General features: G+C 52.9%; 4 protein-coding genes across 4 annotated transcripts; 3 read left to right on the plus strand and 1 right to left on the minus strand.

The window, feature by feature from the left end:
* Nucleotides 1-52: 52 nt before the first annotated feature.
* Nucleotides 53-1,274, minus strand: VMA21 (vacuolar ATPase assembly integral membrane protein vma21). Its single transcript, XM_062942229.1, has 2 exons — nt 706-1,274; nt 53-483 (listed from the first exon to the last, which is right to left on the minus strand). The coding sequence occupies exons 1-2, from the start codon at nt 1,046-1,048 to the stop codon at nt 338-340; spliced, it is 489 nt and encodes a 162-aa protein (XP_062805158.1). The 5' UTR covers nt 1,049-1,274; the 3' UTR covers nt 53-337.
* A 316-nt stretch (nt 1,275-1,590) lies between these two features.
* FUN30 (DNA-dependent ATPase fun30) lies at nt 1,591-4,728 on the plus strand (the record flags this gene model as incomplete). The annotated part of the gene is made up of 2 exons (XM_062942230.1): nt 1,591-2,174; nt 2,230-4,728. The coding sequence occupies exons 1-2, from the start codon at nt 1,668-1,670 to the stop codon at nt 4,726-4,728; spliced, it is 3,006 nt and encodes a 1,001-aa protein (XP_062805159.1). The 5' UTR covers nt 1,591-1,667.
* Nucleotides 4,729-5,568: 840 nt separating this feature from the next.
* TGL3_1 (triacylglycerol lipase) lies at nt 5,569-6,565 on the plus strand (the record flags this gene model as incomplete). Its single annotated transcript, XM_062939890.1, has 2 exons — nt 5,569-5,859; nt 5,927-6,565. 2 exons carry the CDS (start codon nt 5,569-5,571, stop codon nt 6,563-6,565), a joined length of 930 nt encoding a protein of 309 aa, XP_062805160.1.
* A 37-nt stretch (nt 6,566-6,602) lies between these two features.
* TGL3_2 (triacylglycerol lipase) lies at nt 6,603-8,103 on the plus strand (the record flags this gene model as incomplete). Its single annotated transcript, XM_062939891.1, has 2 exons — nt 6,603-7,148; nt 7,200-8,103. The coding sequence occupies 2 exons, from the start codon at nt 6,603-6,605 to the stop codon at nt 7,965-7,967; spliced, it is 1,314 nt and encodes a 437-aa protein (XP_062805161.1). The 3' UTR covers nt 7,968-8,103.
* Between the last annotated feature and the right edge of the window lie 7,939 nt (nt 8,104-16,042).

The following is a 16,042-nucleotide window of genomic DNA, read 5'->3' on the forward strand; positions in this document are numbered from 1 at the left end:
TTGAGGTGGTAAGACTTTCGGCAGAGATCCCTTGCTGTCGAAGTTGGTATCAATTTGTTGTTTCATGTGATTGAAACTAGAGACAAATATAGTTTACAGTTTGGACATTTGATCCCATGATTGATGCATTAATGCCACACGGGCTATCTAGTCCTCTCTGCCTCAATACTGGTACTCAATAGCCACATCCATTCCATAACTTTGCCACTCAATCCCCTCTTAAAGACCATATCGTAGGTAGTAAGTAGCAGGAACCATGTCCCATCTGTGTGTATGGGGGTAAAATATGGACAAGATAATTTTTAGTTGAGACGAGAGGAAATGAAAAAGACAGTGGTCAACGATCCTTCTTCCCCTCTTGCTTTTGCTTCTTCTCCTCTTCTAGACGGTCGGACTGGTCCTCTGCCATGGCTACGAGGACGTAGCCTATGAGGACTACGTTTGCCATTATGGCTGCGAGGCCGCCGGCGTAGGTTGAGTTGCCTGGGGGGAATTAGCCGTATGTTTAATGAATGTGTCATGGGAGAGAATACGGAAGGGCGTTGTGAGAATGGGTATGAACAAGGAAGTTATGAGGGGATACGAAAGGGGATATGAGCCATAAGATATGGGAGGCATGGGAGAGGGCACACAGAGGGTGGTGTATGTGAGTGAGTGAGTGACAGAGCAAGGCTGAGCAGAAGATTTATAAGCCGTGTTAGTTACCTTTGAACAGAGTGTTGACGGTGGCAAAGTAAGACCCGATAGGTACGACCATCATGGCGAGTGTGAAGGCGAGGAGCTTGAAGATGACGGCTGAGGGGACGGCGGGGGTGATGTTGGACTTTTGAGCTGGGGAGGAGGATGAGAGGGAGTTTGGGTCGGGCTGGTCGAGGAGGGTTTTTTCTTGGGAGATGATACGGCGGGTGGCCATTTTGGGCGATCTTTGAGATTTGGATTGTAGTATGTGATGATATGGTATGGTCAACGGTGAGGCTTGCTTGATGATGTTGGTTGTGAGTGTGAGAGAGGTACGTATTGGGTAGGTGAGTCCGTGCTTAATTGGCATGGGAACATCGCTCGCAGCTCACGTGTCGACGTGCAGCAAGTACAAGCGCGTCCGGCCCACTGAAATTCCCGATTGACGCGCTCTCGTTTGCTTTTGCTGGCAGAGGTTTGTGGGGCCGGGTTTTTGATGGTTGAATTCTGAGAAAGATAGGGCTGTTTCTTCTTCCCTTTCTCTCCCTCTCTTTTGTTCAAAATTCTGGTTTCGACTCGAGTACTGCCCAATCGACCGGTTACCACACCCAAAGAGGAGGCAAACGAAGGAGACATTGTGGCAATTGTTCGGCGTCCACTTTCAGCAAAGTCTCTTTTACTTGTTGACTTTTCATTGACTTTGATAACGGGGCGGTATCGGTCTAACGGCAGAAATCCCAACAGTCGCTACTACGAATGATCTGAAATTTACCAATTCAGGGGTGGGACATCATCAAGGACCCCGACTTTTCGTCCGACTTTCTCTTTCGGCGCCTTTGACTTCGGAGCACTCTACACATTGCTCCGTTGTCTTCTTTGTTCTTTTCTTTTTTTTTTTTTTTTTTTTTTGAAAGATAACGATTGCTCCGAAGTTTACTCCACCTTTACCACCCTCAGTCGAAACCCAACCAGTCGAGACACAACAAAAAATGGAGTTTTCATCTTCACCGCCAACCACCACCCGACGCAGAGGTTTGGCATTCGACGACATCGAAGACGACGACATTGTGAGCGAGTCGCCCTATTTTACACAACCGACACAGATCATGGACAAACCTTCCATACGCCCCATGTCTGTCGTACCTTCCTCGCCCCGATCAATCATTGAGGTTCCTGCCTCTTCCCCATTTCGACCACAACCAGTTGCCCCGCGAATTGGCGGTCGATTGGCAAGCGCGATGGCTCCACCAGGCACCAGCTTCAAACCCCCAGCGAGTCGAACTGTGTCTACTGCTTCGAAGAAGCGAGATTTTGTACAGATATCAGACGGCGAGTTGGATGCGCCGATCTATGTCGGAGGAGACTCTTCCGACGAGGATGCCGAGCGAACACGGGGAGACATTCGACCTTCGTCTTTCCAGCGAAAGGAGCCGAGTATCAGTGTATCGACGTCATCCACTTCACTAGCCTTGAAGGCGCAGGTAGCTGCCAAGTCGGTATGTTTAACGTTTCGGTCTACAAGTCAAGTTACTAATACGGTGTGCGGGACAGAAACAAAATACACAAGAATCAAATGGCAGCACATCAAACCGCCACGGCCTACAAAAAGACTGGGCTTCGCTGTCTCCTTCGTCTCCCTCCTCGGATGAGAGTCTCGAGTCGCTCCGGAAACCGTCCCCACCTAAACAGCCTGCACGACGGAGGCTCGTCCAAGGTCGCCGCCCTGGCCGGCAAGCAAGTCCCGAAAGTTCTCCGGTCAAGCCGGTCGAGAAGCCAAGAAAACAAGCTAAGGTCATTGATCTTGTTAGCGACGATGACGATGGAGACGAGGACTTTGATAGTAAAAAGGCCAAGGGGCGTCGATCTTCCCCGCAAGATGCCGAGGACGACGAAGATGAGGAGGCTTCAAGCGAGTTTGATGCCCGAGTCCTCCAGTATCTCAACACTTGCGACGTAGTGCAACTGGTCGCCATCGCTGGCGTCAAAGAAGACACTGCGAAAGTCATGGTTTCCCACCAACCATTCAAGGATCTAGAGCATGCTCGCCGAGTCACCCTTGCTCACAAGAAAAAGGGCAAGAAATCTGCCAAACTCTCTGTGGGAGATGACATTGTATCAGCGGTCAAGTCTTACGCCAAGTCGTTGGATGCGATTGACTATGTTATCCAGGCCTGTGAGAAACAGGCCCGTGCAATTAAAGCATCGACTACTAAGTGGACGATGGATGAAACGGGCCAGATGAAAAACGATTCTCAGGCGGATGATGGAAAGCCCTTGACACCCATCAGCATGGAAGACCCAAAATTGGTCGACCTGCCCCACCGCCAGCCCAAGTATATGGAAGGTCATTGTACCATGAAGCCCTTCCAACGGTATGGGCTAAACTGGATGCGTCTGTTGCACAAATTGGACTGCGGTGGAATTTTGGCAGACGACATGGGCTTGGGAAAGACATGCCAAGTCATCTCACTCATGTGCTCCGTTGTCGAGGATTACGAGAAGGGGAAAATGAAAGGCGACCGGCCATGGCCCAACCTCATCTTCGTGCCGCCCTCGACTTTGGCCAACTGGGCTGCGGAGTTCAAAAGATTCGCCCCGGACATCCATGTCATCACATACCAAGGCCCCCAAGCCACCCGTGATGACATTGCGGAGGAGATCCAAGATGATCCGGAAGCATATCACGTTGTTCTAACGAGCTACTCGCAGCTCTCGCGGCCAGACGACATTTCCAATCTTCGACGCATCCAGCCAAAGATTGCCGTCTTTGACGAAGGTCACAAGATGAAGAATCCCAAGACGAAGCTCTACAGGGATCTGCTACGCATCACGGCCGACTGGCGGTTGATTCTGTCGGGCACGCCTGTTCAAAACAACCTCATGGAAATGATTGCCCTCCTGCGCTTTGTGGAACCTAAGCTGTTTTCAGAGCACTTTGAAACACTGGAGGCGTTGTTCAGCCAAAAGTTCTCTCTGGCGGACGTCTCCAAGGGCGCAATCTTGGCCAGCGAGCGGGTACCCCGTGCCAGGACCATTCTCGAGCCATTTATCCTCCAACGCCGAAAGGAGCAGGTGCTCCAAGACATGCCCCAGAAGACGACAAGGGTCGAGTATTGCAAGATGGACAAGACACAGGCCAGTATCTATGAGGACTATGCGAGAAGATTTAGGAAGTCGGCAACATCTCAATCTTCTCAGACCGTCGTTGCGGAAAAGGGCAGGGACAATGATACCAACAACGTTTGGATCCAGTTGAGAAAGTCGGCTATCCATCCGCAGCTGTTCAGACGCTACTTCAAGGACAAGGATGTGGAGGAAATGGCCAAGGTGCTGATGAAGAGGATACCACAGTCGGAGCTCAAGCAGCCTAATCTCGGGCACCTGACGAATGAACTCAAGGCGCTGTCGGATTTTGAGCTTCATTTGTGGTGCAGAGATTACAAGTGCATCAGGTCGTTTGACTTGCCAGATGGGTCCTGGGGAGAGTGTGCCAAGGTGAAGAGCTTGTTGAAGTTGATTAGGGGGTATCAGAAGAACGGAGACCGGGCCTTGGTTTTCACGAGGTTTGCCAAGGTTATTGAGATTCTGGGAGAATGCCTGGCTAGTGAAGGGGTGGAGTACCTCAGTCTTCAAGGAAACACTGATGTCAGCGAGCGACAGGAACTGATCAACCAGTTCAACGCCGACCCGACGATCCCGGTGTTCCTGCTAACGACGGGATCGGGAGGTACCGGTATCAACCTGACGGCGGCCAACAAGGTCATCATTTTTGATCAGAGCGACAATCCGCAAGACGATATTCAGGCGGAGAATCGGGCGCATCGTTTGGGTCAGACGAGGCCGGTTGAGATTGTCAGGTTGATTAGCGAGGGGACGGTGGAGGAGCTGGTTTACAAGGCGTGCCAGAAGAAGCTGGAGCTCGCGAATAAGGTGACGGGCTGGAGCGCTGGACTGGATGCGGCGGCTGGATTGGAGATGACTTCTGGACAGATGGAGGCAGAGGTGAAGGAGATGATGAAGAACGGGGGGACGCCGCCAGATAGTGATTAGGGGGGGGTGGGGGGTGGGGCATGGTCAGCATTAGCCTGGTGTTTTGTGATTCTATTAGAGGAATGGGGCGGCTGCGTCTTTAGAGGGGGGTTTATACAGGTGGTTTTTGTCGTTGGTGTTCTGGCGATGATGGGGACAGAAAACAAAACGTCGTCGTTATATGTGGGCATGGGAACGGTGGCATGTTGAGGTATTGTGCGAATAATGGGGTGTCATACATGGGGCGATTACAATAAAATATAGGTTATTTAGGGCCCGAACCAATCAAGACATTGATTAATCAACTGAGAGTTACACCATGACAACATCTTCATGTTTTTAGATCATGATTTGAGATGGAGATTCCTTCGGCTGCAGGAACCGAGAACTGGTGATGGGGTGACCCTTGTACAAGACCAATCGGGAATCGGGAATTGGGAATTGGGAACTTGGGGAAGCGGAGATAAGCGACAACTGCAAGCACTTGTGCGGAAAAGTGGGGTTTGTAGCTTTCACATGCTTGATTCAACGTTGTCTGACAAGGGATGGGAAAATGTGATTGTGGGGATATTTGTTCCTGTTCGCCTCAGGGCGGCCGAGTTGGGTGACCGTCACGAGCTAGGTTTTCCGGCGTGGTTTCGGTTTTGGGAACTTGGTTTTTATTTCTTGACAGGTTAACGCTCCTCCCTCGCCCTTTTTCCCTTTTTTTTTTTTTTTTTGTTTGTTATTTTGTTGGATTGGTGTTTTTCCCCCATGGTAACTTGAACGCGCACGTGCCACAAAAGACTGATTAATTACTCCGTGTATGGCGTAGGAAAGGGTTGTTGGGATTTGGGAGACTTCGCAAGAAAAAGAAGGGAAATGGCGTTTCAGTGGTTCGTCGGTTTGTTGGGGGCGGTGTACACCATTTTGTTGTCGTCTCTGTTTGGGACTGGGAGTGCCGATTCTGGTCCGGATACGAGGATACGGTTTGAAGAGGTTGAGCAGCAGCAACAGCAGCAGCAGCAGCAGCAGGAGCCAACAGGCACGGCTGGTGGTGGTAAACGTCCCAACAACACCCGTCATCATCATCAACACCACGGAAGGGGGCCAAAGCTGTTTTTGTTGTCGGCGTGGGACATGCTACTTGACGTGCTCTCTTTTTGGCGGCAGGTATGTCTCCCCCAACGCTCACCCTATCTATTATTTTCAGATCTAACCAACTGTTGATGATGTATAGAAAATCATAACCCACTACACCAACCCCACCCCCCTGACCCTCTACCTCTCCGCCCTCCACTCCGCCAGAACGTTTGAACAGTGGGAGGAGGCGGCGCTCAATCTGGATACGTTGCTCGGGCTGGACCTCTGGAGGAACAACCCTGTCTCTTCGCACTACGACTTCAAGCTGATCAATGAGCGGCTGGTGAGTATTGAGATTGCGAGGGAGACGGGGGACGTGCACTCGCTGGTTAACCTGCTGAGGAGTGGCTTGGTGAGGAACTTGGGGAATATCACCGCCACGAAGCTGTACAATCGGGCGTTTGCGGGGACAAAGTTTTTGATTGAGGAGTATGTTAGGGCTGTGGCGGAGGGGGTGGAGGATATTAAGAGCTTGCCTTCGCCGGGGGAGACGTCGGCGGTGGGGTATGTTGTTGATGGTGGTAGGGGAGTTCCAAGGGGTGGTGGTGTCGCGAGGCAGGGGCATCATGTTAGTTTTGAGGATAATAATGGGGAGAGTAGCACCGGTGGGGAGGGGAGCAGTAGCGGTAAGGAGAGGAGGCAGACGCTTAGTGTGATGACGACAAGGGGGGAGAGTACTGCCGCTGGAGGGGGGAATGGGACGCCAAAGGTGGACTGGGGGTTTGAGTGTTGCTAGCCCCCCGGGCGGTAGTCATTTGCCTGAGGGGGGGAGGATGGTTGCTACCATGTCTACGCAGGCGAAGCTGGATTTTATACATGATACGAGACAGGCTTTTGGGAGGACGGCGTTGGTTTTGCAGGGGGGGGCGATTTTCGGTTTGTGTCACTTGGGGGTGGTGAAAGCTTTATTTTTGAGGGGGCTGTTGCCGAGAATTATTGTGGGCACGGCGACGGGGGCGTTGATTGCTGCGTTGGTGGCGGTTCATTCCGAGGAGGAGCTGCCGAGGGTGCTGAAGGGGGATGGGATTGACCTGAGCGCGTTTGCGAAGCAGGGGCAGGATCCGGTCAAGCATAACCAGGGGTTAAGGGAGTCGATCTGGTCGAGGTGGGCTACGCTGGTGAGGAGGGTGCGGAGGTTTAGGAGGGAGGGCTATTTTCTGGATGTGAAGGTGTTGGAGGAGTGTATCAAGAGTAACATTGGGGATTTGACCTTTGAGGAGGCGTATCATCGGAGCAAGAGGGTGTTGAACATCACGGTTGCTACGGCTGGGCATGGGGGTGTGCCGACGTTGTTGAATTACTTGACGGCTCCTAACGTGGTATGTACCCCCCTTTTCACCCAAAGGCATGAGCATGGCTAACATCCACAGCTAATCTGGACCGCCGCCGTCGCCTCCAACGCCTCCACACCCACCTTCTACGGCCATCGTCAAACCAAGATCCTCTGCAAAGACTCCCAAGGCAACATCGTCCCCTGGAAGCCCGCCAACGAAGTCGACTTCAACCACTGGACCAACGCCTCCTACACCGAGCAAGAATCCCCCCTCCTCCGCATCGCCGAGCTCTTCAACGTGAACCACTTCATCGTCAGCCAAGCCCGCCCCTACCTCATCCCCTTCCTCCAAAGCGACATGCACGGCCCCTCCATGGTCGAAACCCGCAACAAGACCATGTCTGGCATGGCCTTCATCATGCGCATGGTCGGCCTCGAGCTCCGACACCGCCTCCGCCAGCTCGACACGCTCCAGCTGCTCCCGGCGGGTATCCGTCGGTTCCTTGTGGACGAGCGGGTGCCGGGCGCGAGCATGATGCTTGTTCCCGAGGTGACGGCTGGTGACTTTGTCCGGCTGATGGAAACCCCCACCAAGGAAACGCTGGAGTATTGGATCCTGAGGGGTGAGCGTAGTGTCTGGCCGGCTGTGGCGGCGCTCAAGATTCGCTGTGCGGTGGAGGAGGAGCTGGATAGGGCTTACCAGGTTGCCAGACGGCTCAAGGCTGGGGGGTTAAGGAGGAAGACGAGTCATATGCAGACGCCCATGTTGGGCGCTTTAGAGAACCCGGAATTAGGGGTTGAGCAGGAGAGGAAGGAAAGGTTCAGGGCTCATAGCACCAGTGCGAGAGGTTCACCTACTGCATGAGAAAGTTCGTGGGAGTACTTGGGATAGGAGTTATCGAATGGGTTTTTTTCTTTTTTTCTTTTAGATGGTCAAGAGACGGGACGGCGGGGTACACCGTCAATGTAGTTTAACGCACAAAGGGTGTTTGTTGTCTTCATTCCCGTTGTCGTCAACTAATACTATCAAGCTGCCGAAGACATAGTCAAGGATGACGGTTGTGTTGCCCAGTGCGTCCTTGCCTGTCATCAGGAAATGGTGACCAGCTGCCAGGACGACGGTGCTGTCCTCCAGTTTCCCCTGCTGTGTTTTCTTGAAAACGAGGGGTGCGGCCTTGGACCCACGAACCTTGTTGATGACTTGAACCTCTCCATATTTCAAGCCCTTGAGCGTAGCCTTCTGGTTTTTGTCATCTGTGGCTTTCGGCTCAGTTGTTTCGCCGGTGTCTTGAACCCAGAGATACAGAATCTGATCGACTGGTTTCGGCACAGCCCCGATAAGAGGAATATCTATGTCTGGGATGTCGTTGAGGGAAGCTGACACGATTCGCTTGGTTGGCTTGGGAGCTGGCTTCGCTTTCTCAGAAGATGAAGCGGTGACGACAGAGCTTTCTTGGCATTGGGTGTAAGAAAAGGAGAAGCCAAAGACGTTGAGGATCATAGAGAAGACAAAATGTGCGGGCAAGGGGGCCTGGTCTTTCCCAGCTGCCGAATCCGCTGCATCCTTTTGTTCTGGGAGAAGCTTTTCGAAGATCACGGATAGCTGATTTTGCGACCTGGGTCTTTTGAACTGAATGTTGTTCACGGAAGGTGGCAGCAAGTCTTTGGAGTCATTGCCCATGACGCCTCCAATCAGGTCTCCGAGGGTCACTGCATCTGGAGGTGCAGGAGTAGTCGTTGATCCAGGAATCATAAACTGAGCGTCGAAAGACCAGGTTTGCTGATTCGCAACTTCTTGGCCTGTGGGCTTCTTGTCCTCTGTCGTCTTGTCATCTTTCCTGGGCGGAGGCTTCTTATTATCATTCGTGAAGTTGAGCGAGAGATCTACCGGCCCCAGCCCAAGGACACCCTTCAAGGCGAAAGAGGATCCATCGCCGTCTTAACTGTTTTCTTTCCCACTTCCGGGCATGGGGGCTTGGAGGCGAGCTTGAGGTCATTGAAACACCGCCGATGGGAGATCTTCTCGCTGTGGTTTAAGCATTTCAGTACGGCTGATACATCGATCCAAGCGAGCCCCGAAGATGTCTAGGATGCGCAAGACCGGCACGATGCCCTCGTCAGCATCGTGACGCAGCAGACAGCTGCGGTGGAGGAAGCCAAGAAGAAATTCGGGGACGCTATCGAGGCTGTGCATCCTGAATACTATCAACAAGGTGATCCGACAATCATGGTTGGTGGTGTCAAGTCTGGCTGGGCGCATGACTTTTTGGACAAGGTCAAAGTCCGGCTTGACAACCAAACGGTGCAGCCTTCCGCTGATGCCTTGTCAAGCATAGACTTGGACCGTCTTCACAACTCAAGCATTCCTCCCGAGGCGTGGGGAGTCATGGTCAAGTTGCTGGGAGAGTTCTGTTCTTTGGGCGGCAGCGATGATGAGTCCACTGCCGTTAACCATATGCCCCTCTACCATGATACTGGTGTGGAAGACACTGATGTCAATATGGACAATGCGGAGGCTCCATTGTGGAGAGACAGGTGGAACAACAGACAGCCGTGGTTCCCCCTCTTCGTTGAGTGGGAAGCCGAGTACGTCCACGTCCCATGGGAAGACTGGACACTGAGAAAGTCCGTCAGCGCATCTTCTGGGCTCGAACGAACAAGCTATAGCATTGATTCGGACAAGGACCTCACCTCTGTTACGGACAGACGCCTTGTCTCGGGCAGGATCTTGATACTGCCACAGCCCTCTTCTGCCCTGAATGCGCTTATTCAACAACTGTTCAGCACAGTCCCTAAGGATGAAGTCGAGTCGATCATCTCAAAGGAGGAGCAGGTCAACCTCACCAAGAGTGTCCTTCGGCTGCCGTTCCTTTCAGCACCTCTCAGCGGATTGACTGATCATCTCATCACCTTGGTCCACAGAACGCACATCAAACCAAGTGTCAGAGCAACAGGTCAGGGACCGCCCCGACCAGTCACAGAGGCTGTCGATAAAGGCCCGAATCCCATGTTCCCAAAAGATCGGATATCCATCATGGGGCTTGAACTGGACCCGACTCCTTACGGCGCCCAGATCCATGTCGCCGCTGTTGATAGCAGCCCTTCCCCATTCAAGCCCGTCACTCACAGACAGCTCCGGTTCACCAAGCTGAATGTGATTGATAAGTTTGGACAGGCCATCCAAGCGTTACAGCCACGCACGTCAGCACCAGTAGAAGCGCACACGGCCGGGAAGGACGACGTCAATGGACTCTCAGAGTTCGTCCAGCTCCCTCCAAGCATGAACCAGCCCGCGCGACTGAACGCTCACTTTGTCACACGCGAGTCCACGACAGATCCCTAGTCTGACTGGCGTCCCACGGCCGAGTGGGAGGATCCCATATGGGGATGGATCATCGTCAACTACAGCTCTTCACTGCCAAAAGCGTCTTCTACCGCGAGGTGAGGCTGCCCGGAAGCGGAGCCAACGGCCGAACAGGAGCCGTTGCCAGTGTGAGGTGGCTGCCCTTCAAGAAAACAGACCAAGCGCAGCAACCAGGGGCAGCAGCAACAGCCCAGCTGGACAGACTGATCGAACAGCTCACCGCCAAAGACGGCATTTACGTCCAGGCGTTCACGCACATGATCAACGGAGCCCTCAAGCAGTCAGGTCCGGCCCCGGGAGAGTACGCAGAGGCGTTGAACTGCACAGTCGGAAAACCGCTCGCTCTGGTCAACATGGGCTGGTCCCTCGAGCTGGCTATGCCACCCACCAAGAACCAAATCCACCATCAACGCCAAGGACCCAGAACGACACCTCCTAGATCCGAACAACCCCCAGGCAGGTGGCACGTACCGATTCCCCATCAAGCTCGGCGACTCCCACAGGGAATACGACGGTTTGGTAGGTTACTTCCCCCATGAGGCCGCGGCCCACCGACCCAAGAAACGTCGGATACCTCCCCCTAAACGACGAATTTGACCTCACCAAGTTGTACACCTACTCTGGCCACGAGGAGAAGAAGCCAAAAGACCCGGGCGGGACAGCATACCCCCTCCTCAAACTCAACAACGCCTCCTACCCCCGCCTACCAGCATACTGGCTCGACCCGGCAAAATACTACCAACCCCCCAACCATCGCCAACACCAACACCAAATACACCCTCGACAGCAACACCAAAAGCTGCAAGTCCTCGCCGCCATCCTAGACCCCTTCCAAGCCATCCACGCCTACTCCGGCTTCTTACCCATCAAGGAACTCAAACTGCCCGACTGAACCTGGCAAAAAGCCCTCAACCGCATGACTGCCTTTTTCCACGTGGGGCCGTTGATGGTGACGAGGGACGTTCCCGCGTTTGAGACAACTTACGAGCTCAGGGCGGATTACTCGCTGAGCAGAGGAGAGGAGCAACAAGTGTGTGAAAAACAATCGGTTGACGTACTTCTTACCGGGGTGCCGGAATGGAATTGGCTGCAGCCGTATTACATAAACAGTAGAGATGAGCAGGGGAAAACAACAACGGGGAAGCCAAAGAACGAGGACCGTGGTGGTGGTGATGATGATGATGATGATGAAGTGGAGGAAAAGACAAAGTTTATGCATATCAAGGTCGGGAGGATGGATACGAGGCCGAGGTTTGAAAAGGGGCCGTGTACGGCTGTTGACGGGTGTTTGCAGATGAGGAGAGGTGTTATTCATGATGAAGGGAAGGAGAAGTAACGTTTGGGGTGGTGGTGGATTTTGGTGGTGGGTGGGTGGGAGGTTTGGCAAGCAAAAGAAGAGATAGTAAGCGTTTTTGCTTGTTTGCCGTGTCAGGCTTTCGGAATTTTTTTTTTCACCGTTGCTGTCGGTAGGTATTCTCTCTTCCCCCGGCCCGGCATCGCGAGACAGTAGCGGAGTAGACTGCAGACTCGGGTGGGGATAGTGAAGATTACCTATAATATGCAGCTTTGAACTCGCAGTGCGGGTTGGAGGTCCTTCACTACTCTCATGTAGAGAGGCTCTGGAGGCGGCGAAGGGGGGGCGTGGGAGTAAACGGTTTGGTCTTGTTTAGCCGGGGTCGGAGGGACCGTTCTGCTTGTTTCATTCATCATTGAGTAAGTAGCAGTGTGTTGTTATATTATCCGAGGCCTCTTGCTCAAGGGGCAACTTGACTGCTGTATGTACACAGCAGCATCGGATCCTAAGTGTGCCGGTGGGACATGCCTTGCTGCAGATCAGAGTTTTTTTTTTGGTGGCTTGTTGTTGACCTGACAAAGCAGCATATCATCAAGACCTTGGGTCAAGCAGCCAAGGGTGTGCGATGAGAAGCCATTCACAGCTGCCTTGAAGCCATTACTGATCAGATTCTTTTTCTGAAGGCTGGAGCTGACAAAGCACAGGTGAGGCCAAGAACCTGTAATGAGAGCCCATTCAGAGCTGCACGAAAAGATGGCTGCTACATTGGGTGCGTCCTGCAGATCAGAGCTTTCAACAATGCTCAAGATTTTTTGAGCCACACGGCCAGAGCTATTCATGTTCATGGAGAATTGCCTTTTCTGGGAAGCCGACAGGACTTGTGCAACAGGAGGCTGAGGTGGTTACAAAGTCGTTAAGGTGCAGTTCGTGTACGAGGCGTGGTGGTCCATCGAGAAAAGAAATTGCCCCTTTTTCTCAGCGGTTCAGATTTGCAGCGCTGTTTCGGTGTAGGTTGACATGTATCTGCCAGCCGTTCTACAAGCCAATGGTAGCTTTGCCTGTTGTTGAGAGCTACGGGGTTTGTGGCACCCAAGGTGGCTCATGCCCTTCGCTTGTGTCAGGACCAATTTGGCTGTAATCATTGCCCACTCGGAAACTTCCTTTGTACCGGGGAGGTGCTGTCCTCAGTGGCCGCTCGGAAACTTTCTAGTGATGGTCTGTAGTACACGATATGTGCGAGTCTGTGGCATGCTGCTTGTGGACGGAGTGAGTGACGAACAAGCGAGAGCGAGGGAACATGTGGATGGCGGATGGCACGGGCGGCTTGTGGTGTGTTTCACGAGTATGGCCAACTGGCAGGCCAGCTCTCAAAGAGGTGAAAGCGAGGAGAATTTGATGGGGTTGTCCAACAAGAAGGTGTGTGGTGCCCCGGAGCGTGTACCCATTCCATACCTTTCTTCTAGAAGCCTGCTGCTCGTACATATCTCTGAGCTCGTGATTGGACTTGATGAATGTGACATTCCATTTATTCGATGTGACGTTGGGCGAACTCTTGAGGATTTCCCACAAGGGGTCTCAGCGCGAGAGGGTGTTGGCGAGGTAGGTACGGGGCAGATGTTGAGACCAGGCTCTGGTACGTACGTTTTCTTGCCGATATTGAGGGGCAACGCAATCCTCACCGTGGTAAGATGACGAAGCCCGATAGTTTTTGCCTCTCCACCGTAGACGATCTTTGTTCTGCAGAGTTGAGAATGCGAAATAATAATGGCTTGTTTCTTCGGCCGAAACCATTCCGAACCATGATCTGTGACTTGCCAAGTTCAAGGGCCTAGAAAGTGTAAGAAAGCTAGTTATCACAGGTCTATTATTTCTTCTGGTACCAGCCGTTGTGCAGAAGACCATGACCAGCTGATCACACTCATGACTTGACCACGCACTGTGCAGTTGCCGCATGCATGGCCAAGAAGGGCCAAGGTAGTTCAGGTTGGGAATGGCCAGGACACAGGTGCTGGGGAGTGGAACGATCAACAAGACGGCCGGCAGGCTGGGCGAAAGCGAACGCAAGATGCGAGTCAACATGACCGGGATGCTTGCGGGACCAGGAACAGGACTTGGGTAGGGACTTGACGGGTGTGAAGTCCTGAGGTGCCGTGACAAGGCGTCCCAGGTTGTCAACCTGAATGACTTGCCAGGTGCTACATATGACAGGCGATTAGATATCGCGCTCAACGCGGCAGATGAAGCCGAAGAAATCAAGTCAAGTTTCCAAACCCTGCCTGCCTTTCTACGGACAGAATGGCAGGCAGTTGTTTGTGTAAGAGGTTGCTGAAAGATAGCCCCCAACTGTGCGGGTCTAGGTTCGCTTGAACTAAGACAACGCCCTGTAGGGTACACGCAGTGATCCACACGATGAACTATACAGTTCGTGGCGGTATGGGCTTCTCGGCTTTGTGTCCTCAGCTTTGATGAGCATTCAGACGTCAAGCTCGGCCCCGGACGATTTCCTAAGATGCCACGAGGTGGGAGGGGAAACCGATTGCTCTGTGCCCGAAAGACAGTGTTTGCGAGTTCGCGGAGCCTTGCCCAAGACATGGCGGCGCAATGCTGTGAGCGGCCACGCTAAAAGGAACCTTGGCGGGGAGTCAAGAATGATGAGATATGCCAACGCATCCCTCCTTGATGAGATTTGATTTCACCTTCTGGCATATAGCTATGGAAGCCACCCAAAGACGGGCAATGTGTAGCCCGTTTCAGAAGTGGTCATGTGGGATACAGACTCTGAAAATTGTCCAAAAAAACTACATTGTCCAATCAATGTGTTGCGGAACCGGCCGCCGCTCTTCCATGACATCGGCTCCATACTTCGACATCTGAGACTCGGCGCAATACATACAGAGTACAAGACGTCGGTCGAAGTTTTGATCCATGACCCCTGTAAGGGAAAGACATCGACCTGGTGGGACAGCAGCGATCATTCCGTTTAGTGGATCCGTCAGCCGGCGTTAGTGCAGGGGTGATAGCCAGGACTGCCCTGTAAATTGCGCGAACCTTCCAAGGGTGCCCCGCCCATTCTCTGCCCACTCCCTCCAACGACACATCATCGACATCTCTACCACGACAACCACAGCGAGCTCAACGGAGCTTTGCGGCTCGGAATGGCTGGCTGACCGTGGTGCTTACTGGCCAATTCCTATGAGCGTCACAAATCAGATTTTGGGCCTAGAGTTGATGCCAACCCCACCAGTCTAGTTCCATGTTGGTGGTACTTCTGCCGCCCGTGGGTGCCAGGCTGTAGACAGGCCATGTTTATTATCTGCACCTGAATAAATCTCGATACAGATTTGCACACATGAGCTAGGCTAAAACCCTTCTTGGACGGCCTTGCAGCTTAGGAATTTTATTTCCCATTGCATTCCCAATCTGGAGCTTCTCAACTTCGCAGAAGCCAGACAGGAAAGCATTGAAGTTTTCTGCAACAAGAGACTGAAGCAAGTCGGTGTGGTGGTTGAAGATAGCGGCAGTGCGTGTGGCTCGGGAAGGCTTGGATCCGCGGAGTGTTGCCGATAGCACCGCAAAGTAAACCCTCTTCTAACCGAACTCATCAAGAAGATGAGATATCGTCACAACTTCAACCTCTGTCACGATTCCGACAATCGGAGCTCTTTTCGACAGAACGAGCGACTCGGCAGGCAGTTCGCCCTGGTTTTCGTGAATGCCTTCCTGTTCACCTTATTTCTCCATCGGTTACTCGATGCCTGACCGAGCTGGCCAGTTCGTCATACCCGGACACCACACTGAAGAAAACAGCGGCTTCAGTCCGCAGTCATCATACCTCCGGCGATCATCACGGCTCACACCGTTTGTTCATTGAGGTGCCAAGGATGGCTATGTGCCTGCTCTGTACAGTGTTTCCTGGGCTCGCCGTTTACTGTGTCAGAGATGTACACTTCGACATCAAATGTCCCCGGGACAAGAAAGGAGCTTCCTACAGCCAAGACCACTCGTCTCGAAGCCATGGGCTGGCGGCCATCGTGTACCTCGCTGCTTTTACGAGTCCGGCGCAAGGTCAGAGCCCAAGGCATGGTGCCAAAAGTCCCTCCTCCTGAAAGAGTCTCGCGGTATCGTCACGACCAATCTTGAAGAACGGCAAGACCCACAGCGCCCACGAATGTTGGTGAGGGGGAGCTCCAGCCGTGCTGCAGCTCGCCATGATGGTTCGGTCACTGTTGCGGTCATTTATGATTTAGACCAGCCGGGAGACACTCAACCAGCAGGAAGAATT

Source organism: Podospora pseudoanserina, chromosome 1 (assembly GCF_035222485.1).
Source record: "Podospora pseudoanserina strain CBS 124.78 chromosome 1, whole genome shotgun sequence".
NCBI lineage: Eukaryota > Fungi > Ascomycota > Sordariomycetes > Sordariales > Podosporaceae > Podospora > Podospora pseudoanserina.

Excerpts from the sequence above, each read along its gene's own strand:
- VMA21 (XM_062942229.1), bottom strand. The coding sequence starts at position 1,048 with ATGCCAATTAAGCACGGACTCACCTACCCAATACGTACCTCTCTCACA. Across the intron at positions 484-705 it reads CGTCAACACTCTGTTCAAAG|GCAACTCAACCTACGCCGGC; the intron begins GTAACTAACACG and ends AATTCCCCCCAG.